Raw genomic sequence first — 26,834 nt, 5'->3', positions numbered from 1 at the left:
ATTCAGATGGCCAGGATATGGGAGAAGGGCATCAGGAATCTGGAAGATTCCCTTGAAAAAGCAATAAAAAGCTTTAAAAACACAAGACAATAAAGGCCCAGGGTAGCTGGAACACACAGCAGAGGAAGCACATGACATTTCCAGGCTCTGTACTCAGGATGTATGTGGGTCTTTCTACTAAGAGGTAAGGGTTTGTGCATGTGTATATGTCTGTATGAAGAATCAACTGGAAAGTGAAGTGAGGGAATCTACATTCTGCAGAATTCTCTCAAATGCCCTGGAAGCAAGACAAGAATGAGTGCAGGAGCCAGGCTGGAAGCTACAGCAGGCAACTGTGAGAGACGCTGGGGACTGGGACAGGGCTGCAGAGAATCAAACAGATTTAAGCTGCATTCCAGAATTAGACCACCTGTCAGAGGTAAGGAAGACAGGTGATTTATCTACCTTTTCAGACCTCACAACAGCTATTGTAAATGTTTGCCGACTTTTTCCTCTCCAGGTGAAACTTTCTCATCAAATGGCATGATGATGCAGCCTCTCCTACATGAAGGTGGTGCTACCTTTAACCAAAGACATTTTAAAGATAAGATCAGGATTTACAGCAAGAAAGAATTCCACAAAGGAAAAAAAACATTTTTAAGAAGCCAGCCTCAAAACCAATAGAATCACTAAATGTGAACAGAGAAAGAATAACGTATAGTTGTCCTTCAGTATCCATGGAGGACTGGTTCCAAGACACACACAACCCAGGGGGGTACCAAAATCCCAGGATCCTCAATCCCTCCAATAAGCTTGCATAGTACTTGCATATAACCTACACACACACACCCTCTTATATACTTTAAATCATCTCTAGATTACTTATATGATCTAAGAAAATAAAAATGCTATGTAAACAGTGATTACACTGGATTGTCTAGGGAATAATGATCCAAAACAAAGTTTGCACATGTTCAGTACAACACTACAGTAAGTAGTTATTTCAGTGCAGGGATTGAACTCAAAGCCTTGCACAAGATAAGTACACACTCTAGCACTGACTTTACTCCCAGCCCTTTTTATTATTTTTAATCTGCAGTTGGCTGAATCCACAGATGAAGAATGCTCAGATGCACAGGACCAATTGTACACTGTGGAGCCTAGAGACTTGGCTCTATCATCTAACTTTAACAGTTGCAGGAAGTCTAACCTAGGCTGCATTATTTTGTCTCTCTGAGATTGTTTTCTCATCAGTAAAGAAGAAAATGTCACTGCTCTTCCTGAGGTTGTCCTAAAGACTAAACAGAAACAGACTATCAAAAGCAAAGACAAACAATAATTACTATTTTTAATATTAACCATTGCACTGCTTTTAACCATAAACAACAGTGATTGTGAAGGGCTTAACTTTAAATTCTACCATAAAAGATCACATTTTACATAATGAAAGTTATAGCAGTAAACTATTAATAAGATCACATTAACATTCAGCGTATGACTGTCTCTCGGGAAATGGATGGTACAATTATGAAGACAAGCAATAAAGTCATGGATATACCACACACATCCACACACAGACATACCAACCTGGCCGAGGAAAGAAGAGCCTTTTGGGGGGGGGCGGGGGTGTACCAGGGATCGAACTTGGATCCTTAAGCTTGTGCACCAGGTGGTGAAACCACTGAGCTAAAACCCGAGCCCAGAAGAGCCCTTCTTAATGAGATCTGCATCCCAGGGCCTGGAACAATGATTGTACTAGCTTGGGTATCATGTAGAATTGCCCAGGAGCTTATTGAAAATGCAAATTCCCAATCTACACCTCCCCAAATACATACTCATTCATTTCCCTCTCCTGTCCCCTCCCTCCTTTCCTCCCTTTCTTCCTCTCTTTCTCTCTCTCATCTGCATATACACATCCTCAATCAGAAGATCTAGAATGGGATATTAAATCTGCACCATTAATTTACAAGCCTGCAAGTGATTCCGATGTAGCTGGACCATGGATCCCAAAATGAGGAGCCCTATTCTGACTGAAGCCAGACCCCACAGTAGGCCTCAATGAAGGACTGATTGATAATTCTAATAATCAAATGTCATAAACACATACTGAGGCTCTAATATGTGGCAGGCACAAAATATCTGTATAAAATGCTAAGAAATAAAAAAAATAGGGGCTGGGGATTTAGCTCAGTGGTTTCGATGCCTGCTGTGCAAGCCCAAGGACCCAAGTTTGATCACCGGTACCAAAAAAAAAATTTTTTTAATAAATAAAAAGAGAAGCAGCCCGTCAACCCTCAAAGCTCACAAGCCTGATGGTGGCACAGACTTTTACACACTTTCCTATATAGCAGCGTGTGACTACACATACACTCATCAAGATAAATCTTTACTGAGTACCTTCTAGATACTTGGCCGTGAGAGATACATCAGGAAACACAATAGCCAAACGTGCCTGTCTACACAGAGCTGATGTTACAGTGACAGGAGAGAAAGAAGGGGCAAAATTTAAAAAGCGTAATGCATAGTACATTAGGTGATGTTACAGAGAAAAACTGACCAGAGGAGAAAGAGAGGTGGAGTGTCATTTTCAATTTGCTCCAGTTTCAAAGAATTTCCACAGCCTCTGCGTGCTGTGCTCGCGGCTGTTGAAGTTTCCCAGCAGAACAAAGGGGTGAAAGGTCAGATGGAGAGATAAGTGACTGCTGGGTGGGCTGGGGTGGAAGGGTGCCAGTTTCTAGGCTGGAGGAAGGCTAAGCGGAATGCTCCTCCAGCCCCTTTGTGGGCCGCAGAGCATGAACCAGCTCTGACTGCAGCACACAGTGCGTTTCCAGCAAGGCCTGAACACCTCCGTGTCTCTCACCTCTGCCAAAAGCCTGTGTCCTGCAGTGTCATAAACTTATGCAGTTATGTCAGCCTTTCCTGGGTCACCTCAGTGGCAAATTTTAGGACTTTTTTTTTGGTACTGGCGATTGAACTCGGGTCCTTGTGCTTGCCAGGCAGGCAGTGGAACCACTGAGCTAAATGCCCGGCCTAAGGACTTTTTTTATCATAAAAGGAACACGGGACCACAGTAAAAAGTATTTTTCATACTTTAAAAATATAAACACTTCAAATATTCTTACCCCCACCACCCTGTGTTCACATTGTGGTGTGGTTTTTGCCACTGCTGTTGTTTATCTAGGACCACTCTGCATCCACAAAGTTTCATATCCCTGTCTTTTCATTGTTATGAAATATGCATGTTTACTATATATATAAAATTTTTAATAACTACGTATGCATTTTTCTCCTTAAAACAAATTCTATACAAACATCATTTTTAATGGCTATAGGATATTCTGTCCCACTGAGGCAGTATACTTGATTAATCATTTCCTAGCTATTGGTATTTAGATTTCTGAATTTTCAAAATTCTCAACTGAGCCATGCATAGTGGTACATGCCTATAATGCTGGCACTTCAGAGGCTGAGGCAGGAGGATCATCTTGAGTTCAAGGCCAATCTGGGCTACATAGTGAATTCAAGGCCAGCCTGAAATTCACAGACTCTGCCTCAAAAAAAAAAAAAAAAAAAAAGTTCTCAATTATCCTGAAAATAACTTTGTACCAAAAGGTATTTCAAGACGTTCCCTCAGAATACATTCCTAGAAGTATGAAAAATTAGAAAGATTTAGATAAGCAGTCACTGCACAGATGGTCTGCAGTTGACCCAAATTCAGTCCCTGCACCTCCTGGGTGCAGAGGCAGAATACAGAAGCTCGCCATCCCTCACCACCTTTCGATCTGGACAGTGAGTGGTGATAGAAAAGATTTATTTACCTGCTGTCAGAATCCGAGGCGATCTCCTTTCTCCCTCCAAAGCGGATCTGGCACTGCACAGAAAAGAAACTGCTGAGATCAGCTGCTGGGATGGGACTCTAAAGCATCACAAAACAGCGCACACAGGTCTTCAGGGTCAGAGTAGGACACAGGGCCAGAAATTCCGTGCTCTGTGTGTTCGCACAAGAGTTAAGAAGGTCACATCTCAGCCTTCCAACGGCCATTTAAAGGAAGCTCTTATCTCCTACTTCTACAGAAGGAAGCCTGTGGGAAAACAGTGCTAACAGGAAAACAAAGCACATAGCCATCTGCAAATTATCTGGGAAACTGTGTGTCTGTCAGCAGCTAACTATATCACAGTGCTCTTCACAGGCGATAATGAAACTACTCTGTGACAGGACCCCAAAGTTACTATGACTGGCTAGAAAACTGCAACAGCATGAATCAAGCTTCAAAGAAGTCATCCAATTGTGCTGAATGACAATGCATCCAGGGTAGGTAAAAACAAAACAAAACCTCTCACTTTTTTCTTTATGGTGGTAAAAACAGAGGTGAAAGAAAACTTACCATTTTAACTATTTTTGGCTGTACAAGTAAATTCACACTGTTACACAACCATCACCACTACCCATACTCTCTTTTAAAGGTACAGAAACCTTGCTATAGGTTTAAATTCCTAAACTTATCATCAAAAATACATACAATTTTTTTAAATACATATAATTTTAAATAACACATTTGTCAAAACTCAAGAAACTTTACAAAGTTAATGGTATATTATATGTAAATTATACATCAGTAGCCGGGGATTTAGCTCAGTGGTTCTGCTGCCTGCCTCGCAAGTGCAAGGACCCGAGTTTGATCCCTGGTATCAAAATAAAAAATAAAATTATGCATCAATAAAGTCACTTTTTAAAGATATATATAAAATGCTTTAACTCCCCCCAAAATAGTAACAGCAACAAGCAGAAGTCCCAATTTATTTCTATCTAAGTGCTGTATTTAAAGTGGTTAAACCTGCCTGATCTTCTTGCTACATTTCCATTTCCAAAGGAAGAAGAAACAAACACATGCTCCGGACTTACTATGGACTAGGCGCTACCTGGACCCTTGACCTAACTTTAACAAATGCGATTTGCTCCTCAAATTTGCTCAGCCCCATCGAGATACGTGACCTGGTTCCAAAGGAGAAAGACACTCAGAGAGAAGAGATGAGTTGTCCCCACACAAACAGCTGTGAGGTGATAAAGCTGGCACTCAACCCCAGCTCCATCTGAGCCCCAAGTGTGTGTCCTTCCACCATACCAGGCTGCCTCATGGATTGGGCAGATGCTAAACGCTCTGGGCTCATTTCAACACTTAACTCATGGCCCTACTGAAGTATTTACCTTCCTGTACTGTAATTATATACATATCATTATCAATCACCCCTTCCAAAAAGTGAGCTTTTTGAATTCCTGGTTTGGATCCTAGCTATGTCACTTGCTATTAAGGTTTGGACATAGAATGTCCTCCAATAGCTCGTGTGAAGGGTTGGTCCCTATTAGAGCAACGTTCAAAGGTGGGGCTTTTGGAAAGTGAATGGATCTTTGAGGGCTCTGATCTCATCAATAGCTTAATCCACTGATGCATTCATAATTGAACAGACTGTCAGGAGATGGTGGAAATCATGGAGGTCAGGCCCAGTTAGAAAAAGAAACAGGTCACTGGGGGAGTCTTCCTAAAAGGGTATATCTTGTTCCTAGCCGCTTTCCCTCTTTTTGCTGTGCAGCCACCATGAGGTGAACAGCTTTCCTCTATCTTACCCATCAGTCATGACATTTCTGTCTCATCATAGGCCTACAAGCAATGAAGCCAGCTGACCACGAACTGAAACCTCTGAAACCCTGAGCCAAAATAAACTTTCCTTCCCTGAAGTTGATTCTTTTTTTTTTTTGAACCGGGGATTGAACTCGGGACCTTGTGCTTGTGAGGCAGGTGGCAGAAGCACTGAGCTAAATCCCCAGCCCTTGAAGTTGATTCTCTTAAGTGTTTTGTCATAGTGATGGAAAGGTGACTAACCCTAAATTATGATACTTTGAGCTACTTACTGAATCTCTCTAAGCTTCAGTTTCTGCACCTATAAAATGAAAATAATTGCAGGAGGCTGGGAGTGGTGACACACACCTGTAATCCCAGCACTTAGGAGGCTGAGGCAGGAGGATTACCACAAGTTCAAATAGTACCTCCTCTACCTCTACTCTGCCTTCCCTGCTCTGTCAGTTCCTAGGGAAAACTCTCTGCTTCACCATTTCCAGAACACAAAGTAAGTTTATGTGTCCAAAGAGGAAGAGATGACTTCTGCAAGTATGTATATTCTTCTTACCTGTTTCACTGCATCCAGCAGTCGCTCCAGAAGAAACTGTCTTTTGTCATTGTTCTGTGATCCTAAAATGCAATGAGGCTTAATTAGTTCTGTCTGACATTAGCCTTCTATTAAGACTTTCTGATATTATAGTATATGGCTATCCCCAACTACAATCAGTCCTTTGCTGATATTTAACAAAATCAGTAGCAGGATCAGTACCAATAATCTAGATCATTATAAGGAAGTTTAATCATTTGCCTATTACCATATCACAGGAAAACAAACTAATTTTCCTCAAATCCGAAGAAAATGTTCATAGTGCTTGTTTAAGAGTCTCTCAACTGTGGCACTATGGACATTGTAGGAAATAGCACTATCCCTGGCCTCTGCTCCCTAGATGTCATTAGTATACACATACTCCTGAGTTATGACAAGAAAATATTGTAAAATGTCTCCTGAGAGACAAAGACAAGAGATGAACTGCCCCCAGATGACAACCAGCAGTCTAACACAAAGTATGTTTCCTACAATGGCAGGTATTACTTGTTGACTATTCTTACTATCATTTCCAACATCCTTTTCCCATGCCAACTTCTGCAATACAAGCCTAAGATACCTAATTAGTCCTTTTCTTAGCAGCTAAGGCTGTTTTGCTTTGTTTTGTTTCTTAAATACTGGGGCTTGAACTCAGGGTTTTTGCACTGAGCTACACCCCCGTCTTATTTTTACTTTTTTATTCTGAAACAGGGCCTTTTTTTTCTTTCTGAGACAAGGTCTTGCTATGTTGTTCAGGATAGCCTTGAATTCACTGTGTAGGCCAGGCTGTCTCAAACTCACTGTGATCTTCCTGCCTCAGCCTCCTAAGTGCTGGGATTATAGGTGTGCGCACCACCAAACCCGGTGACAGGGTCTCACTAAGTCACTAAATTGCCCAGGCTGGGCTCAAACTTATGGCCCTCCTGCCTCAGCCACCCGAGTGCTAGGATTACAGTGCTAGGTGAGGTATGACACCTCACCTAACTCCTTTTTATTTTTTATTTTGAGACAAGGCCTTGCTAAATTCCCCAGGCTGGCAATCCAACTTACAATTCTCCTGCCTCAGCACAAGTAGCTGGGATTATAGGCATGTATCACATTATGCCTTTTGATACAGAGAAAAGATATGAAGGGCACCATTCCTTCCTCCATCCCCAGTTCTTAATCATAAACATGTTGGGTGGAGCCAGAGGAACACCTTGCTACCACAAACCCATGAGGGAAAGGCCATGAGAATCACGAAGACACCAGGGTTATCACTAAGCTAATACTGTTATTGCTGAGCTAATACTAGAAACAATCTAACTTTCACCAAATAAGAAATCTCATTTGTTTAAACCACTGTACACTGGGCTGCTACTTACAGCCAAACATCTTCCCAAGTGATACATATGCCATACAATGAACTTTCATTTAAGAAGGTCAGTGGCAAGGGGACTGCAAAGCACCAAGCAGACTACTGTCAAACAACTGTTGCTCCACACGAGGCCCAGTAACTCCAATCAACAGAGACAAGGCTGTGGGTTATAATGCACCAAGCCCAGAGAACAGTCATTTCAAAGACGCACCACACCAGTCTGAATTGCCAGCAAGCCACTTCTCTTCTTAGCCAATTCTGTGAGGGCTGCACGAGAGAGGGGCGCAAGGCACTGCCCAGAGCTGGTCAGTAATTCCTGCAAGTCAAGCCAGGGCCGGCCAGTTGAAAACAATTTCCACCATGTGGGACATTTTCTGTTTGCCAGGCACCCAAATCATCTCCTTTAATCTTCACAACCAACTTCTAAGACAGACTCTCACACCATGGATAGGGGAAAAAAGCTCAGCAGTATCAAATAATTATGTGCACGGATCTACTCAGGATTTATTTAACTTTTACTATGCACCAAGCAATTCTCTAAGTACTGGGGACAGTTAAATGGTACAAAAAGTACATGGTACAGAAGTTAAATGGTACAAAAGAGCTATCTTCTCACGGAGCTAAATTTTTATTAGGAAAAAACAAATAGTGTATAAGTACACTAATAAAGGAAGCAATGTTAGAGTCATGCTTGGAACAAAAGGATGAGACAGTGAGGGGGGAAGAAACAGAGCCACTTTAGCCAATCCAATCCTGGGGGCCTCTCTGCAAAGGTGACATTTGAGCTGATCGCTTTATAAAGAGGAAGATCAGTCATGGAAAGATATAGAGAGGTAGCATCCAGGGCAGAGCAGACAGGTTGGGAAAAGGTTCATGTGGGACAAGCTTGGCTTCTGATTGTCCAGGACTAAAAGGAAGTCCACTGTGCCTTGACCAAGAAACAAAAAAAGGGGAAGGAAAGATCGGAAAAGCAGACAGAAGCCAGGCATGGAGGATGTTGTAGACTAGGATAAAGGGTTTAGATTCTGCCCTAACTTAATCACTAATTGGTGGAACTGTGATCTGTGATCTTTCTTTTTGAGACGGGGTCTCACTATGTATTCCAGGCTGGCCTTGAGCTCTCTCTGTAGCCCAGGCTGGCCTTGAACTCATGGCAATCCTCCTGCCTCAGCCTCCCAAGTACTGGGATTACAAGTGTAAGACACCATGCCCTACAGAACTATGATCCTGATGCAAGACCATCCTTCTTTTAGAGGCTGTGTTGGGAGCACCACACCAAGGCTCCTACCTTACTCCAACACTGGAGATAAAACTAGTGAACAGGGCCGGGGATTTACCTCAGTGGTTTCAGCAAGCGCAAGGTCCCAAGTTCGATACCCGGTACCAAAAAAAACCCAAAACAACTAGTGAACAGATACTCCACAACATACACTAAAGCAAACGTTACCATTATCACTCTTCTGGAAGAGGTGTTGATAAAGGTAGGCCCACACACCATCCTACCACACAAGAGGCCATCCAGAAGCATCATTCACAATGGGTAAGGAGCTCCCCTGCCCAAGGCCCTCTAACACCACCCTTAACATCTGTGCCTTTTAATTTCTGCTCTTACCTGTCTAACACAGAGTAGAAAAGGAAGTTTTGTTTTCTTCCTTTTTCCACATACTATATCTAACAACTTTACTTGCCCTTAGGCAATGTCAATTGGAAATGTGACAGTTTTGCCCCAGGAAATGCCCTTGCTATTTTTTTCTTATCATAAAACTTATGTGAAAAAAATACAATAAAAACAAATGAGGAAAAATGTACAAGGAATATAATCTCCATTATCTCACCACTGATGATTGTTTTTCACACTGCTTCTCAATCTGTAATGTGCACATGAATCTCCAATAGATCTTATAAAAAGGCAGGTTCTGATTCAAAAGGTGGTAGAGCCTGCATTCCTCACAGGCTCCCAGTGAGGCCGACTTGCTGATTCCTGAGATACACCTACCCTTACTGATGCGCACAAGGGCCCGACATATGTCCTGGGTATTCTGAGTCACTGTTTGTTCCAGATGAGATGCCAACAGCCTCTTCTGCCTCACCTTGCAAAGCCTCTTCTCCTAATCTGGGAAAAGCTTGTGCAGGTCTCAACCCAGAGACTCAACCTTGCTGGCTATGATCATTCTCTTTAAGCAAGCAGCTTTCAAGTGCGACAATTCTGAGCTCAGAAGGGGAACCTGGCCATCTCAGCCCTGAACAGAGATCTTGAGAAGGATCTTATAGGCTTCAGGGTGCACAGGGGACCTTGAGGCCACTGGTTAATGGCAGGAGGTGGCCAGAGAGGCCCCTGACTGTGAGCAGAAGGAGAAGCCCTGAGCCAGAAGTCACAAGGCAAGAGTTCTCATCCTGGCCAAGCCACTTGCTGGTCATCTGACAAGGACAATCACTTCCCTTCTCTGGGCACTGGAATCTGCATGAGATCATGCTCTCCTAATGCTGCAGTTTGCAAACATGGGACATGTCAGAAAAAATCAATATCCTCTCTCTTACCTTCTCCCACTGATAAGGAAGAGTTTGCAGCACCCCTCAACCTGGGCCCAAACAAATCTTCCAGCCTTAAGTGCTGCAACTACTCAAGAAGAACAAGGAGCTGATCCCGCCTACTGTGCCCCAACTGTGGCATAAGTCACAGTTATGACTGACTTAATCCTTGACAAAGATGGAAAAGGGGAGTCAGGTGTAGTGGTGCATGCTTGTAACCCAAGCTATTCAAGAGGCTGAGGCAGGAGGATCACAAGGCTTCCCTGGGAAACTTAGAAGATCCTGTCTTGAAACAAAATTTTTAAAGGGCTGGGGAACATAGTTCAGTGGCAGATCATTGCCTAGCATGCACAAGGCCCTAGGTTCAATCCCTAGTACCTCCAAAAAGAAAATAAAAAGGGAAAAGGGCCACCACCATTCAACAGAAGGAATTGAGGCTCAGAGAGGAAAAGACTTTTATTAAAGCTGGACCACAGGAAGTGGTCAATAAGGGAATCCAATTCTAAGTCCACTGCCTCTAGCTCTGCCATCTGCTAAATTCTGCTCACCCTGGACACCTGTAACAAACTTGAAGCTACAGCCTACTGCAAGTTCAGGAGCCATGCATTCATATTCAAGTGACCAAACCCCGGCCTCCCTGTTTCCTCCCTTCTCTGGGGCCAGCCCCAGCGAACATCATCAGCCAGTAAACCAGAACAGGCTTCCTCCTCATTTCTTGTTAGATCACCATCAAAAGGAAAATAAAAAAGGTAAAGGCATGCCAGGGAATGCCTTCAGGACCACAAACTTGTCTGAGAAAAGCACTAATCCTCCAGTCCTAACTCAGAAATCACATTTGCGTGTAAAACTCTCACCTGGTTCAGGTGCCATTCTGTTGTCTCACCTTCTCAATATTTAGAATCCTGTTCAATGTTTAGATTCCTTGAGGCCCTACATTACTTTTTACACAAACCTCTGGCCTTCTGCCTGGAGTCTCCCCACTCAACCTCCAATGACCTCCTGGGAAGAAAGAGCAGAAGACGGGTTTCTACTGGGTTTGAATCCTACTCCATCAGCCATATAATCATGGACAAGCTACTTCACTGCTTCAGACTCAACAGAGACTGCTATAGTTTATATATAGATGTCCCCCCAAAGCCTTGTGTGCTCACAGGTGGGGCTTTTGGGAGGTGAGTGGATCATGGGTGTGTGATACTACATTAGTCCAGTGATTGGTTTAGCATACTACTGAGCATGGATGATGGACTTACTGAAGAAAGAAGACCCACCCTGGATGTTGGTGGTAACAAACAATAGGATTGTAGCCTGGATGAAATAAAAAGGGAAAGAAGGAAGGCTTGCTGCTTCCTGCCTGCCTTACCAAGGACTGTTTCTTCTCTGCCATGCCTGTCTGCCATACCATTCTGCCTTGGAGCCAGCCAACTAGGGAATGAAACCTCTACAACTGTGCACTAAAATAAACCTTTTCCCCCCCTTTTATTTGGTACCAGGGATCAAACTCAGGATCTCGCACTTGCCAGGCAGGCACTATGCCGCTGAGCTAAATCCCCGGCCCAAACCTTTCCTCCTTTAATTTGTGGGTGTTGGGTACTTTGTCCCAACAATGAGAAAGTAAGATAGAGCCCTACCACCTAGGACTATTAAGTGAGTAAATGTGCATGACACACCTAGAACAGAGCTTAGTATACCAAGCACTCTGTCCATGTCAGGCGTCATTACTGTTGTTGTTGGGTACCTATACCACAGAGGGATCAAGAATTCTGGCTCCAAGAAGTCCTTCCAACTAGTTAACTTTCTCTCCAAAATACAGGCAAAGCAATCTAATCCATGCCTGTGTGTGTTCAGTGCCCTAGGAGATGAAAAGGAGACAGAAAGGGATTCCCTGGGATGGAGAAAACAAGCAAGATGCAAGCACATACATACATTCCTTCATTAATGCTAATAACAGCCTTGGAGGTCCAGTTGAGGACATTTCCTATTCCACAGAGAACATTAGTCACTTGATCAAGGCCACAGACATACTAAAATAGGGGTACTTCACTGACTCTCAGTGCAGTGGTGGAGGAAAAGTCATGCCAAACATTTCTCTGGTCTGAGGCTAATGGTGAGATTCTTGCAACATACTAAGCAGGAATGAGAGAAAAGAAAAAGAGGACAGGAATGCTGTGTGCCAGGAATCCTGTTCAAGGTCATGCAGCAAAGCTAGTGCAACACTGGACATTGAACCTTGGTCTCACAGACTCTTAGATGCATGTTCCTTCCACCACATCACACTACCATCCTGTTGGGGCAGCAGGGAGGCTTATTGAAAAAGTAAGAGTTTAAATTCTGCCTCTAAAGCTGGGAAGGGCCAGATAAGTAAATACATATAAATGTAATAATACAGATAAATAATATATAAATATATCACATGATATAAATACAGATACAGATAAATGGTGGCCAGACCCTGAGGGGTGGGGGAAGATTAAGGAGGGGAACAACTACTTAAGAGATAATACAGAGTTTCCTTTGGGTGATCAAGATGTTTTGGAACAGATAGAGGAGATGGTCGCAAAACACTGCAAATGTGCTAAATTGCTCACTTTAAAACAATGCTTAATTCTGTTATATGAATTTCACCTCAATAAAGAAAAAAATTTTGAGGACTACAACAGGTAGATACTAGCATTCTAGAACATTACAAGCCAAAACTCAGAAGGACTCCCCAAGACTGGAAGGAGACAACTCCAGGGACCACTGGGGCCCGCCATGAATCCTACTTCTCTTACACATTTCTGATTATCTGAAGCGGAGTGACTGGTTCCAGGAAGTCCCTGACATCTGGAGCAGTCAGGGTCCTGACAGGGAATAACAGGCATACTGAAGTAATGGAGAACAAAGAGGTATGCTTATCAATGATTTTGCCACTCAGGAGACATTCAGCAAGGTCTGGAGACATTTTTGGTTATTCTAACTAATGGGTAGAGGGGGTAGAGGGGGTAGAGGGCAGGGATGCTTCAGAGCACATCCTAGTCACTGCAACAAAGAACTGTCTAAACCAAAATGTCAACAGTGCCACAGTTGAGATGTTCTGATCTAAAGTAGGTTTGATCAACCCTTTTCACCGTTTCATAAAACTGAAGCTCTGCTGGGCTTGGTGGTACACACCTATAATTCCAGCACTCCAAGAAGCCTGAGTTCAAGGCCAGCCTGAACCAGATAGCAAGACTCTCTCAAAGAAAAAGGCGGCTCCAAGAAGCCTAAATAATTTAAATCTCCACTTCTGTTCGGAATCCCATCTCTCCCCTGCTCAAGTACATGTTCCAGCAACTGTCTCTCTCTTTCCCACATCATCAATCATTCCTTCTCACCTACACAACTCCAACAGCATATGAGGATAATATGTAAAAAATGTAATAAAATCATGTTTTGATCCCACATGCCCCTCAGGCTGCAGCCACATTTCCGCATGTCCTGTGCTGATTATCCCAGCCCAGTTGCTCTTCCTAGCTCTAGCCTTTAGGCTACAATCTCCTTCATCAAGTACTGAATCATCTACACAGTGGCCAGAGCATCTAGAAGCACAGACAAATAGACAATAAATGGCTTACTGATATTACAGGATGCACAAAACAATACTGTGATTCATTCAATGTACCCTGCAAAAACTACAATTAGGACAGCATTTCTACCACACACTGCCCATGTATCCATGGCGGGCTGTCTCTGATGATTTCTGATTTTCATTGAGTAAACCTACATTTTTACCACACTCTAGAATAGCAGGTCAGCAGACTGATTTGTAAAGAGCCAGTCAAGCAATATTTTAGGCTTTGTAGCCCATAGAGTTGATTCTGCAACTCCTCACCCCATACTCTGATGTGAAAGCAGTCACAATGTGTTAATGAGCAGACCACTGCCTTACCCTCAGTAATAAAGGAGGACAGAGGCTTAAAGACGAAAACAAGAGTGTCTGTTTTTGGTTTATGACTGCCCTACAGGTAGACAGCTACATGTCAGACTTCCCCAGCAGGTCCATGGACCAGGTCCACATTAAAACCAGGTTCCCAGCTTCTCTCGCCCTCTTACCAAGACCACACATTCAGAGCCTTACAGGGCACAGGCACCTCATTAAGCTGGCACTGGTGGACTCCATACTCATTACACTTGCCGGCATCAATACTGGTCCAATGGAGAGTTCAGGGCCGCTGCTGCTGCTGTCCAACTCCCACCCACTCCCAGAACACATCCAAATACAGACATGTCGAGAGAGCAGAAGTGAAGGGGGAGGTTAGCAGGGAGGGCTGCCAGTGTACACCAGGGACATGCACATGGCCAAGACTGGGCACTCCAATGCTTTCAGGGTCAGGCAGAGAACAGAAGCAAGAGAAGTGGGCAGGAAGGGTAGAAAGCAGGGCAAGGTAGAGGCTACCTGAACTGGACAGGTCCCCTCCAGATGTGGCAACTGCTGCTCAGCTCCACTCAAAGCACCTCACAGAAATACCAGCAACTGCCCCATCTCCTGGTTGTTCGAGAGATTGAAAAGTCAGACTTCCACATCAAGTTGTCGGTACCTAATGATACTCTTTTTAGAACTGTGCTCCAGCCAAATCTGTATGAACCAAACACAAGAAGCCCAGGAGCCCCATCTACCACCAATTTGCCATTTTTTTGAGCTACACATTTCACCTTCACACTACATACAAGGTGGGGACTGGCACCGCCACTGTGACAGATAAAGGATTCGAGGCTTGGAGACATGGATCATCTGCCTGAACAAGAGTCCAGAAGTGACAAAGCCAGTATTTCACCCCAAAGTTCATACCTTCCAAACACCACAAGGCCAGGCTAATCCTTTGGATGGCTCTGCATCAGTATAGAAAAAGGGCTTCTTCTGCAAAGCACCATCAAAGAAAACCCACCACCTGATGGTACCTTTGTTGAGAAACCTTCCTGCTGAGAGTTCCCCACTGGCACAATAAACTGCTCTACATTGTGCCCTTACGGTCCTCCAGCCAAGCCAGACCCCTGATAGAACACCCACTATGGAAAGGACTGTGGGTAGTCACAGTTGTCCTCAATTGTGAGCCCTTTTAGGGGCTAGAAAGCTTTACAGAGTCCCCACTCACAGAAGAAATTCAGCGACTGCTGAACCAAGACTAGTAGGGCTCACTGTGGCTCTCCAAGTGGCTACTGTAAACAGAAAGGACTGGACCGGGCTGGGACACAGAAGCTGCCACATGCATATGTGAGTGACACAGGCATGCTATCGGACCTCCAAACGAGATAGAGGAAACACTATAACTCCCAACCTGCTAGATGTCAGATACACAGAGTTCATGTTCCCCAAAATCAAAGAATGAATTCTAAAGAACAACAGAGGTTAAAAGTAGGAAATATTTATTGAGAGATAAGGCTCCTGAGAGACAAGAGGGGTCTTGAATGGGTTTCTGGAACCCCAATTCACAGGGTAAGTTTTATAGAGATCAACCACATGGGTACAATGTGGGTTAAAGCTACAATCAACTGATAAGGTTACAAGTATAGTCACTTAGGTAACAGAGATCCAATGGAGGAGCAAGTCACATAGCAAGTGTACATGGAAAGAACAAAGAACTTTACAGGAAGGTGATGGGTCCAAGGGTCTTGGTCACCTACCGAGATGGCTGATGCCTATCTAGACTTCATTAGACCAGGTATTACCACTTATCTCGTCCCTTGGGGAGGTATGGAGGCCTGGTCATTCCATCTTTATCTTTAGGCCTGGCCTCCAACTTACACACTTCCAGACACAGTTGTAATGAGTTTTCATCTCTTGCACTGACTCTCTTGAAGGCCCGGCCCTATCTGACTCCCCGTAATATTTCTACCTAACTTAGCTGTCTATAATATGAGCAGAGCAAGGCATGTGCTAGATAAAATGAACATCATTCTTCCTCAAAGTCAAGGCACTGGCTCCCTGTACTGTGGGGCAAAGTAGCGCCGCTGGGCAAGCATGAAAAAATAGACTGTCTACCACCACAGAATGGAAAGTGGCAGACTCTGCCTCAAGACAAATGGGCTCAAGCCATCCATAAAGGCTCATGATGTCTAAGATCAAAGACCAACTCAACAGCAGATTCATGAATAAGCAAAGAAAGGGGACCCTCAGTTTTCTCGGGAACAGGGATGGGCAAATATTTTCTGTAAAGGACAAAACAGTAAATATTTTGGACTTTGCAAGCCACCCAGTCTATATAATAGCCATTCAATTCTGCCATTGTAACATGAAAGCAACCATAGACAAAAGTAATTGAACAGATGTGGCTGTGTGCCAATAAAACTTTATTTACAAAACAGATGGCTGACCCAGCTTGCTGATCTCTGCTGCAGAAAAAAACAATAAAATGACAATGTGCAAATATTTCTGAAGAGAAAGTGTATCCCTCCTCATGGTTGGAAAGAAGCAAGTTACATACTTAGTACTAGTTACCACCTACTACCACTGCATATCTATTAAATTAACCAAGAAAAATTTTAAATGAAATTCCCCAGTGTGGTAAAGCTATGGTAAATCAGGTGCACCTACTGGCGGTGGCAATATACTGGCACAGTAAGTTCTGAAAAGTAATGTGACAACCTATACCCAAAACTAAAAAACATCAAAATATCTTTTGGATATCTTGAAAATTAAACTAAGGAGGAATGGGGGAAATGAGAAATAGAATAAATAACTACTTCACCAGTCCCTCTATTTGCCAGCAAATCACATTCATCACTTGCCTTAATTTCCATTTTCTGATGAGGGAATTAATCAGAGAAATTGAATAATGTGTCTAAGTTTTTCAGTAAGGAGTTAAATCCAGGATGTCTGCATTCAAAGTCTTTTCCACCACAACACAGTAACTGCCTGAACACACAGCATCGTGGGCACAAAGAGTTTCACTGCAATGTCTTTGAAGAGGGATCAGTAAACTACAGCCCTCAGATCAAATCCAGCTACTGTCTTTCTAGTATATGTGCTGCCGAAGCAAGCACGAGCTACTGTCTTTCTAAATAAAGTTTTATTGGAACACAGCCATGTCATTTCATTTCCATATTGCCTGTGAATGCTCTCATACTACAACAGCAGAGATGAGTATTTGGGGCCAATGCCAGATGGCCAACAAAGCAGAAAATATTTACTATCTGGCCCTTCACAGAAAATGTTTGCAATCCCATCCTAGAACATAATAAATGGAATTTGCTTTCTTTTGCTACAATGGCAGAAAGGCTAAATAACCACAGTGCATCAATTTGGCAGAATTCTGTGCTGGCTCTTTTAAATAATTGTGAAGAGAAGGAACACAGACAAGTGCTATAAGTGGAAACAATAATTCAAATGTAGGCTCGATGCAATTATGTAGAATGCATACATAAGCTTTCAACAAAGACATAAATGGAATACCTGACAACCTAAGTATTTAGTGTGCTAGGAAGGTATATTTATAGGTATATTCTATGTTTTCACAATTATCTTTAATGTCACTTTGGGTTTTTGCTTTTTTATTCTGTAAACTGGGGGAGGAAAGCACAGATTCTAAGACACACAGAAGAAGACAAAGAAAAATGAGATGGGAGGGGCAGAGGTTCCCTCCTCAGTATAAGCAAGGACCCCAGCCCCAACAGAGTGCAGCCCTAGTAGACAGAGTATGCACTGCTGCTAGGCTGCGGGGGGGGGGGGGGGGGGGCAGTCCTGGGGCAGCAAGCTGAAGCCAGGATCAGGGAAAAGGTCCTCTTCTCCTATAGGTTTCTAACTGCTCCACCCAAACCTCCCCTCCATGGCCTCTCCCATCCCAGTAAAAAGGCAAAATACAACCCTTCCAGGTGCTCAGGAGCTAGACTGAGGGGTCACCTACTCAGATATCACCCTCCCACTGAGGCCTTCCTGACCACCCATCCAAAAATCACAACAGCCCACCCCTTTAGTTCTTCCTCCAGACAATACAGCAGGTCATACTTTTTGTCTCTATGAGAGACTATGTGTAGATGAAGCCAACAGAGAGGAAAGTAGAGCACACCTAGGTCCACCTGAACCTGAAGCTGGTTTTAACCCTGAACTTTTCCATTACAAAACATATATTCCCATGTTGCTGAAATATGTTTATCTATCTCTTTTTTTTTTTTGTACCGGGGATCGAACTTGGGTCCTTGCCCTTGCAGGGCGGGCAGTGGAACTACTGAGCTAAATCCCCAGCCCTGCTGAAATATGTTTAATCTAACTTCTGCCAAGTTCAAATGAAAAAGTCAGAGCTATTACACTTCTCATTACTCCTGGGAAACCATTTCAGTAAATTTACTCCACTTGCTCCAACAGATACCAGTGGTATAGCTCTTTGCTAAATGATAAAGAATGTACCAAACTACCAACCAATTAAGTGTTTGCTGAATATCAAACCTTGACTTTCTGGCCAGTCTCTGCTCCCCCTGGAGCCTTCACCTCTACTGCTGGCAGCAATTTAAAATAGTACAACTGCTTTGGGAACAAAACAAACAAAATAAGCAATCAGCAGCACTACCTCTAGGAAACGACCCTAAAGATATAATCCAAAGAAGGAAAACTACCTTACACAAAAATGTTCACTACAGCTTTACTTATAACAGAAAAGATGGAAGAGAGGAAGGGAGAAGAAGGAAGGAAAGGAGGAAAGAACTGACAACCAGGCAGGCTAAATCTCTGAGTGTCAATAGTTCAAAAATTGTACTACATGTAGGGGCCAGGGATTTAGCTCAGTGGTTCTGCTGCCTGCCGCACAAGCACAAGGACCCGAGTTCGATCCCTGGTACAAAAAAAAAATTGTACTACATGCAAAAAAATAATCAATATGGAGTACGTGAAGCGATGTCACACTTTTTTCCTGAAAAGTTAGGGGTGAAAGCACAATGAAAATTTATATGATAGTGCTAAAAGTTCTTCAGCTTTTATCAGTGTTCTTCAATCTTTTTACATTCTTACCCCTCAGGATCCTTTTTAGACATTTTTTTTTTCTGACTCCTCCCTCCATGAAATTTTAATAGCACAAGTTTTATGTATATGTGTTTATGTACTGCATGCCTAACTGTGCTTTATACAGAAGAATAAATCTTTATCTCCCCTAAGAACCAATTTTCGTCCCCTTCAGGGTGATAATACCCCCACTGAGAATGTGTGGCCTATGTATAGACAAATGTTGGCAGGATGGCAGTTACTCATCTGGAATCATGTTCACACTGCCAGAATTTGGAGAATTCCATAGAAATCTTGGATTTGGTTTTTGGTTTTTTTAAACAGGGTCTCATTATGTAGTTCAGGGTGGCCTTGGACTCACTATGTAACCCAGGCTTGCCTCGAACTCACTGTGATCCTCCTGACTCAGCCTTCCAAATGTTGGAATTAAAGGCATATGCCACCATGCCCGGCAAAAAATATTGGATTTGAGTTCCAAATTTGAAAAGTACTAAGCATCTGACTTCCTATTAGTCACCAGATAGAATCATGCAACACAGCAGTAGGAGTTATTGTCAGTGGGATTTAGTCCAAAGCCAAACTAGCAGAGGAGGCGGTCAAATTTTGCTGGCCATGAAACAACTTGTTACATTCTATCATGACAGGTCAACCTCACGCCTTCCTGAGCAAAACAAAATATTAATAGTTCCACTTTTCTGCCTTAAATGTAAACCACAAATATCCTTTTTCCATTCACTTGCTTCAGCTGATTCTTCATACCAAGTGCAAGTCGCTCACTGCTGGAGAGCACCTGGTCAATGCTAAGGAGAAAACTGACCTCCAACATTCATGAAAATGCTGCCAGCCTCACAAGCCAAAGGTCCCAAGTTCTATCCCTGGTACCAAAAAAAAAAAAAAAAAAACCTGCCAAAATGTACATAAATACCAGGCAAGAAACAGCAGTAAATTTCCCATTTAAGCGCCAAACTGGATACATCAAACCCTTACAGCTTGTCTGTTCCATAAATTATGTGACCTCTCTAGATCTGGCTTTCCCCACTCTTGAAAGAGGAATTTCAGTATCTTCCCAATGTCAGGATTCCCGAAAGAATAATTACTAATGGAAAAGAGCACCCAAGATCACCAAGTACAGTCTGACAAAAGACAGGCTGGAGAATAATAATGACTTCCTGGCCCAACAAGTTCTTCTTTCCCAGTAAGAGCAAAAGCATATCTGGAAATCAGAATTCCTCAACCTGAAGAGACTAGAAATCAAGTACTGAATTCTTTAAAGAAAACAAATTATGACCACTATTTCCCTAACCACCCCCTCTGGCAGGTATCTTTTCTCCTGACAGTTTGTTTACTTCTACATGTATATGTTTTAATTTGTATCAAGGTATGCGTTTTAGGTATAATTCTGCACCTTGCTATTTTTTTTTTAGAGAACAATAATGTTGTGTTACGGTTTGTGTTCAGATGTCCCCCCAAAGCCTCATTCGGGTGAGTTGGGGCTTTCTTTTTCAGAGGTAGCTGAATCTGGCATGTGTGATCCTGGGGTTAAGAGCGTATGATTACTAAACCACTACACGTGAGTGATTAGTTTGGCACCACCCTAATCCCAGGAGTCTGAATAAGAGGAAAGGGGTAGAAAGATGCTGGTAACTCTTGTTATCTCTGCTGCCTTCTCCGCGCCATGTTGTTTCTCCTCTGCGATTCTTGTTTGCCACCCCAGCCTTGGAGCCAGGCAATTATGTATTGAAACCTCTATGAACTAACTGTAAGCCAAATAAACCCCTTCCCCTCTAACTTTGGGTGTCGGGTATTTTGTCTCAGCAACAAAAGTAACTAACACATGTTGAGAAATAGCCAAAGTGGAGTGTACAAACCCATACTATTCCTTCTAACATCTCTGAGGTTTTCTCATCTGACCATATCACATTATGTTCATCCACTCCTCTATTAATGGCCACCTTGGTTGTTTCCGGCCTCCTGATACCCATTTATGTTCTGTATACATTACCTAGGGCCATTCTATTTCCCGGTTATTTGCATATAGTGTATTCAGCCTTGATCTCATCTGACCTCTGACTCTACTCAAATCTTTTTAACCTTAAAAATACACCAGACTAGGGCTGGAGATTTAGCTCAGTGGTTATGCCACCTGCCTCACAAGCGCAAGGTCCCGAGTTCGATCCCCAGTAACAAAAAAATACAGCAGACTCTAATTGCTAATTTGTAAGATATATAAGAAGTTGAAAAACATGTTAAACCACACCAAAATAAGGCAATCAGCAAAATCCTGCAAAGAATCCGTAGGACAAATGAATGTTTCCTTCAACAAAAACTGTAAGAATGAAAAAAAGAAATGAAAGAGGAACCTGTAATTTCATACCAAAAAATTGTGCTTCAAAGGACAACATCAAGAAAATAAAAAGACATCTCACAGAATGGGAGACAATTTTCGTAAATACATTAATAACAGGTTTATGGGGGAAATTACATAGAATTCTTACACCTCAACAATAAAAAAGACAACCCAATTAAAAATGGACAAAATATATGAATAGACATTTCTCCAAAGAACTATACAACTGGTGAACAGGCACATGAAATGATTATCACTAGTCATTAGGGAAATGTAAATCAAAACCACAGATACCACTTCACACCCACTAGAATGTCTATTATTGAACACTGCTGGAAATGATATGGAAAAACTAAAACCCTGGTAAACCACTGGTGGGAATGTAAAATGCTGCAGCCACTCTAGAAAACTGCCTGACACAGTTCCTCAAACGGTTAAACAGTTACCAGCAATGCTACAATTTCAGTCTTAGCTAGATTAATCAAGAGAAATGAAAACACATGTCTACACAAAAGGTTGTATGTGAACTTTCACAGCTGCAAACATCCAAAATGGTAGCAATCCAAATGCCCATCAGCTGATGAATGGATATACCAAATGTGCCTGATCCATACAAAAGAATGTTATTTGGCCGCAAAAAGGAAATGAAGCACAGACAGAGGCTACAACATGGGTGAACCTTGAGAACATCTACTTAGTGAAAAAAGCCAAACACATAGGTCACATGTTATATGATCTCACTTATACAAAATATCACAATAGGGGAAGCCACAGAGACAGAAAGTAGATTAGTACTTGTTACAGGGTACATGGAGGGAAAATGAGGACTGCCTGCTAATGAGTCCAAAGTTGCTTTCAGGAACAATAAAAATGTTCTAAAAGAGATTATTGTTATGTTAGCACAATTCTATGAATATATTAAAAATAAAAAATAAACTAAAAGTCTTTTTTTCAGTACTAGGGATCGAACTCAGGACTTGGCACTTATGAGCCAGGCTCGGCGCCATTGAGCTTAATCCCTGGCCCTAAAAGTCTCTTAAGAAGACTTAAAAGATGGATCAATTTGCACTATGTAAACTTAAATCTTGAGCTTCAAAAATACACTTTAAAGCTGAGCGCAATGGTCCATGCCTGTAATCCCGGCACTCTGGAAGGCAAGCTTAGCCTGAACAACTTAGTTCCTTAGCAAGACCCTGTCTGGAAAAATAAAAAAGGGCTGGAGATATAGCTCAACTCGAAGGTCCTGGGTTCAATCCTCAGCACTCCATAAACAAATACTACATAAATAAATAAACTATAAAATTGTAAGACAATCATGGAAAGTTGAATATTGAATATCTAATTGCATTAAGGAATTATTAATTTCTTACTGATACGATAATAGAAATGAGTCGTTTGCTTTTTAAAAAGGAATTCCTGTATTTTTGTCTTGTTTCATTTTGTTTTTTGAGATAGGGTCTCACTACATAGCCCAGGCTGTCTTGAACTTGCTATGCAGTCCAGGATGGCCTCAACTCAAAATCCTCCTGCCTTAGCCTCCCAGAGTGCTGGGATTGCAGGCTTGTACCACCAGACCCAGAAAGTTCCTGTAATTTTAGAGATACATATCAAAATATTGAGTGAAGAAATGATACAGTGTTTAGGATTTGCTTCAAAATAACCAGGGAGAGGGGTGGAAGTTAGATAGGGACATGGACAAGATAGTCCCGAGCAGGTAACTATCGAAGCCATGTGATGGTTCATGGGAGTTCATTATACTCTTCTTTCCATTTTTTGTGATGTTTGAAATTTCCTATCTAAAAATAGGAGAAGGGACAAAAGAGATTAAATATTTTCCTGTCATATTATTTTACTAAATTCCAATTACAGTATCATCCCACAGGCAGAGAAACTCACCTTCAACTGCATTCTCAAGAAACAATTAAAAATACCCTTGGGAGAGGCTGGGGATTTAGCTCAGTCGTGCTGTCACCTGCCTTGCAAGCGCAAGGTCCCACGTTCAATCCCTGGTACCAAAAAATATATATACCCTTGGGAAAAAAAAAAACCAAAACACACCCTTGGACTTCCCCAGTCCATCCTCAATGACCACTTTTTCTGCCTCCATTACAATCTTTCCAAAAGAAAGCTTTCATCCTTAACACTTTTCTCCATTTGTTAGTCTCCTTTTATCATTTGTTTGCCATTAGCCTTCATGATTTTTACTTAAATTTTAAAACTTGCTCAGTTTTGATATTAAGTGGTTTCTTGAAAGATAAACTGATCAATCTCCTTTGGCTTCTCAATTTCATTTCCTCTTCTATTGAGGCAAAGGAAAGAATAATCCAGAACTTCGACTCTGTGGCAGAGATTCCTTGGTTACATTAGAAGAAAAAGACTGGGGCTAAGGGTATACGTACATGAGGCCACTGGTTCAATCCCCAGAACCACAAGGATTTGCAGAGAGCCCAGTACCAGCCCATGTCTCCACTACAAATAAGTGTCTACTGAAACAACAGATTCCTGTCACAGAACAATGTGACAGGCACAATACCAATCAGTTTACCTAAGCAGTATTAGTCATGACAATAAGCCTAGGACACAGGTCCTATTATGTATCCCCATTAGCTAGGACTTCTAAATCTCAGAGCTTTAAGAGCAAAGTCAGGATCTGAACCCAGGATTCTGGCTCCAGGACTTGCACCTACACCAAGCTACATCACCTCCTGGTAGAAACCAGCTCATGACTCTTTGCTGTGCTAATTCTAATGTTCAAGGATCAGAAATCATAATTTGATCCAATCATTTGCTCTGGGAACAAAAGATAGACTGTCCCCCAGAAAATCCCCTAAACTGGTCTCCTCATTAGGACAACCAATTTCACGAATGTTCCCGAACAGCAAAAACAAAAGTCACATAATTTATATTTTAAAGATTCACAGAGATCTTTAAAAGTTAAAAACGAAAACAGAAGTATCCCTTTTGCCTTGCCCCTCTCCACCTCCCGAAGTATCTAGGTGCCAGGGCCAGGGGGCGCCGGAGATGGAATTGTCCTAACCGACTGCACAGTGAGAGGAAAACAGGCTCCATGAGGGTAGGCGGGTCCCTCTAAGTGAATCCAGATCCCAGAGTGGCCAGAAAGACAGTGCGGGGCCAGCTGAGAGGCTTCCCTGAGTCACTCCTATCTCCACATACAACACCCAAGAATGACTTAGCACCAAAACACCAACACGACTCCAGAGGAGAGAGGAAAGGAGGGTGAACACAGAGTCAGAGACCAGAGACTATAAACTTCAGAAACACTGAGGACAAGCTGTCCGCAGCCACCTCCCTCTCACTTCCAGCCCTCCCATCAAACCCACCCCGTGACTGGTGGGACTGGGAGAGGCAAGAGCAAAAGCACAGTCCGGGTTACAGGACAAGACAAGAGAGATCTCAAACGATGAGTTAGGAGAAAAAAATGGAAGGAGCTGGAAAACGAACGAATAATCCAAGGACCAGGGCTGGGGATTTAGCTCAGTGGTTCCGCCGCCTGCCTTGCAGAGGTAAGGTCCCGAGTTCGATCCCCGGTACCAAAACAAGAAAAAAAAGAAAAAGAAAGAAAGAAAAAGAAAAACCAAGGACCAGAGGATAAGTGAGAGAGACTGACAGGTGTGGCGGGCACAGGAGGAGCGCGGAAGACAAAGGGACTGGAGAACTGAGAGCCCTCTGGGACCAAGAGCTGCAGCTTAGTCTGCGGACCGGGGTACCCGGGCCAGCAAACTCGGGTGTCCAGACAGCTCTATGCCTGGGGGAGAGGGACTGACGGCGGCGAGGGCCCTGGGCAGAGAGTGACTGCGGAGAGGGGCCGGACCTGAGCAGAAGCCAGGTCTGGGAGTGAGGAGCAGCTGATTCGAGAGGTCTCAGAACTGCTGCTCTGGGAACGGGGCAAGCACGGGGGTCAGCGGACCGAGAGGGACCGGGCAGGGAGCTAGGGACTGCTTGTGACTGATGCAGTCAGGGCAGGGGGAGTGTCAGAAACCTGCAGGTGACAAGGGCCAGGACCCCGGCAGACTGGTGACCGGGAGCCAGGGAGCGACGGGGCGGGGGTCGAGATAACAGCGGGGCTCAGGGACTCGGGGCCAGAGTGTGCAGCTGGGGCGGCGGGAGTCAGGGCGGCCAGGGCGGGTGACAGCGCCGGTCCGCCACTCACCGCTCATGATGCCGCTCCCGGAGCCGGTGCCTGCGCCGTCCCGCCGCCACCGCTGCTTCTGCCGCCACCAAGATCCACCCAGGCCGGGCGCCAGCACGCCGGCCCCGCCCGCCGGCCCGCCCCGGAAGTAGAACTCCGCCACCGAGGTCCCCGCCCCTCGCCCCGGAAGCTAAACACGGAAGCCGGGGAGGGGGCCAGTCTAAGGAGGGAGCGGCGCGGGAGAGCCCGGGGATCCCTCGCAGATCTAGTATCTGCTAGGGAGCCGCAGGTCTGTGCCCCGGCGTCAGACGGTGAACAAGGCCACGAGTAAGGAGATATCAGCGTTCCAGAGAGCGATGCGAGCTGGAAGGGAGATGTAAAGAGTGGTAAACTAAAGCGTGGGTGCAGGTGCAGATGGGCAATCCCGGAAGGGCTCTCCGGCGGGGCGACTTTGGGTCGGAGATCTGGATAATGGGAGGGACCCGTTCTAGGAAAATTATTCCAGAAGGGACCAGTGCCGGACCTAGCCTGGAAAGGTTGACTGAACGTGAGAGAGAGTGAGAAAAGGATGGTGAGAGGCAGGACGTTGAAAACTGCGGGGAGACCCTTGCAGGTTGAAGAGTTTTGACCTTTCCGACCTACCTCTAGGGAGATGGGAGGCTATTGCAAGAATTCAAGCAGAATGATACAATCTGAATTTTTTTTAAGATCTCTGTGGTTTGTATTCAATTTGAAATCTTGATTAAAACAAAAGCAGTGAGAATGAAGCTTCACAAACCCTGCAAAATTACTACATCATTCTGATATGGCTTTACACTGATTATACATGTAGGAGAAAATAACATTAGAATTGAAGCAATAACAACATGTGCAAACCAAGCACATTAACCCTAACAGTCCTTAGTAAAAAGCTGTTTTGGTTCGGTGATGGTTATTGCTGCATGCCGCTTAGTCTGCTTTGGAGGATAAGTTATGAACAGCTTCATCCATTTCACAAATTCTCTCCTACTGGCCCACAGTGGTGAGAAGGAGCCTTTGGTAATCACTTGTGTCACTTGCAATCGTTGTGCCCAGGGAGCAGGAACTCAGGAACGTGTACTGAGTGAGATTTTGTAGACAAGAGCAAATCAAGAAGTGTGAAGCTAAAGAGGGCAGACTCCAGACGGATGAGTCTTCTTTTAACGTGATCCTGGCCACAAGCAGCTTTCCTCAGCTGAAAGCTACCGTGGAGGCTTATTCCAGGATGGGTAATCGAGATTTGTTAAGCAGCGTCAGCCATGTGTTACCTGGATATAGTGAAAGTTGTTTGAAGACCGTCTTGCAG

General features: G+C 43.6%; 1 protein-coding gene across 13 annotated transcripts in view; it reads right to left on the bottom strand.

Annotated features, from left to right (window-relative positions):
* The window catches only part of Snx29 (sorting nexin 29), a 543,288-nt gene extending 517,645 nt beyond the window's left edge, over window positions 1–25,643 (bottom strand). For 11 of the 13 annotated variants that reach the window (XM_087208901.1, XM_087208905.1, XM_087208903.1 and 8 more), the window contains exons 1-3: window positions 25,532–25,643; window positions 6,163–6,224; window positions 3,798–3,850 (exon numbers count right to left, since the gene is read on the bottom strand). In XM_087208901.1, coding sequence (XP_087065027.1) covers window positions 3,798–3,850; window positions 6,163–6,224; window positions 25,532–25,538 — 122 coding nt within the window. In that variant the 5' untranslated portion in view covers window positions 25,539–25,643. Of the gene's footprint in view, window positions 1–3,797; window positions 3,851–6,162; window positions 6,231–25,531 lie in introns of those variants that run through there. The other 2 variants (XM_087208911.1, XM_087208913.1) reach the window with 2 other exon arrangements.
* Between the last annotated feature and the right edge of the window lie 1,191 nt (window positions 25,644–26,834).

This window comes from Heterocephalus glaber, unplaced genomic scaffold (assembly GCF_053883595.1).
Source record: "Heterocephalus glaber isolate CG9 unplaced genomic scaffold, H.glaber_assembly_v1.0 deba00000943, whole genome shotgun sequence".
In the NCBI taxonomy this organism is placed as follows: Eukaryota; Metazoa; Chordata; class Mammalia; order Rodentia; family Bathyergidae; genus Heterocephalus; species Heterocephalus glaber.
This window is presented reverse-complemented; position numbering and strand designations above follow the sequence as displayed.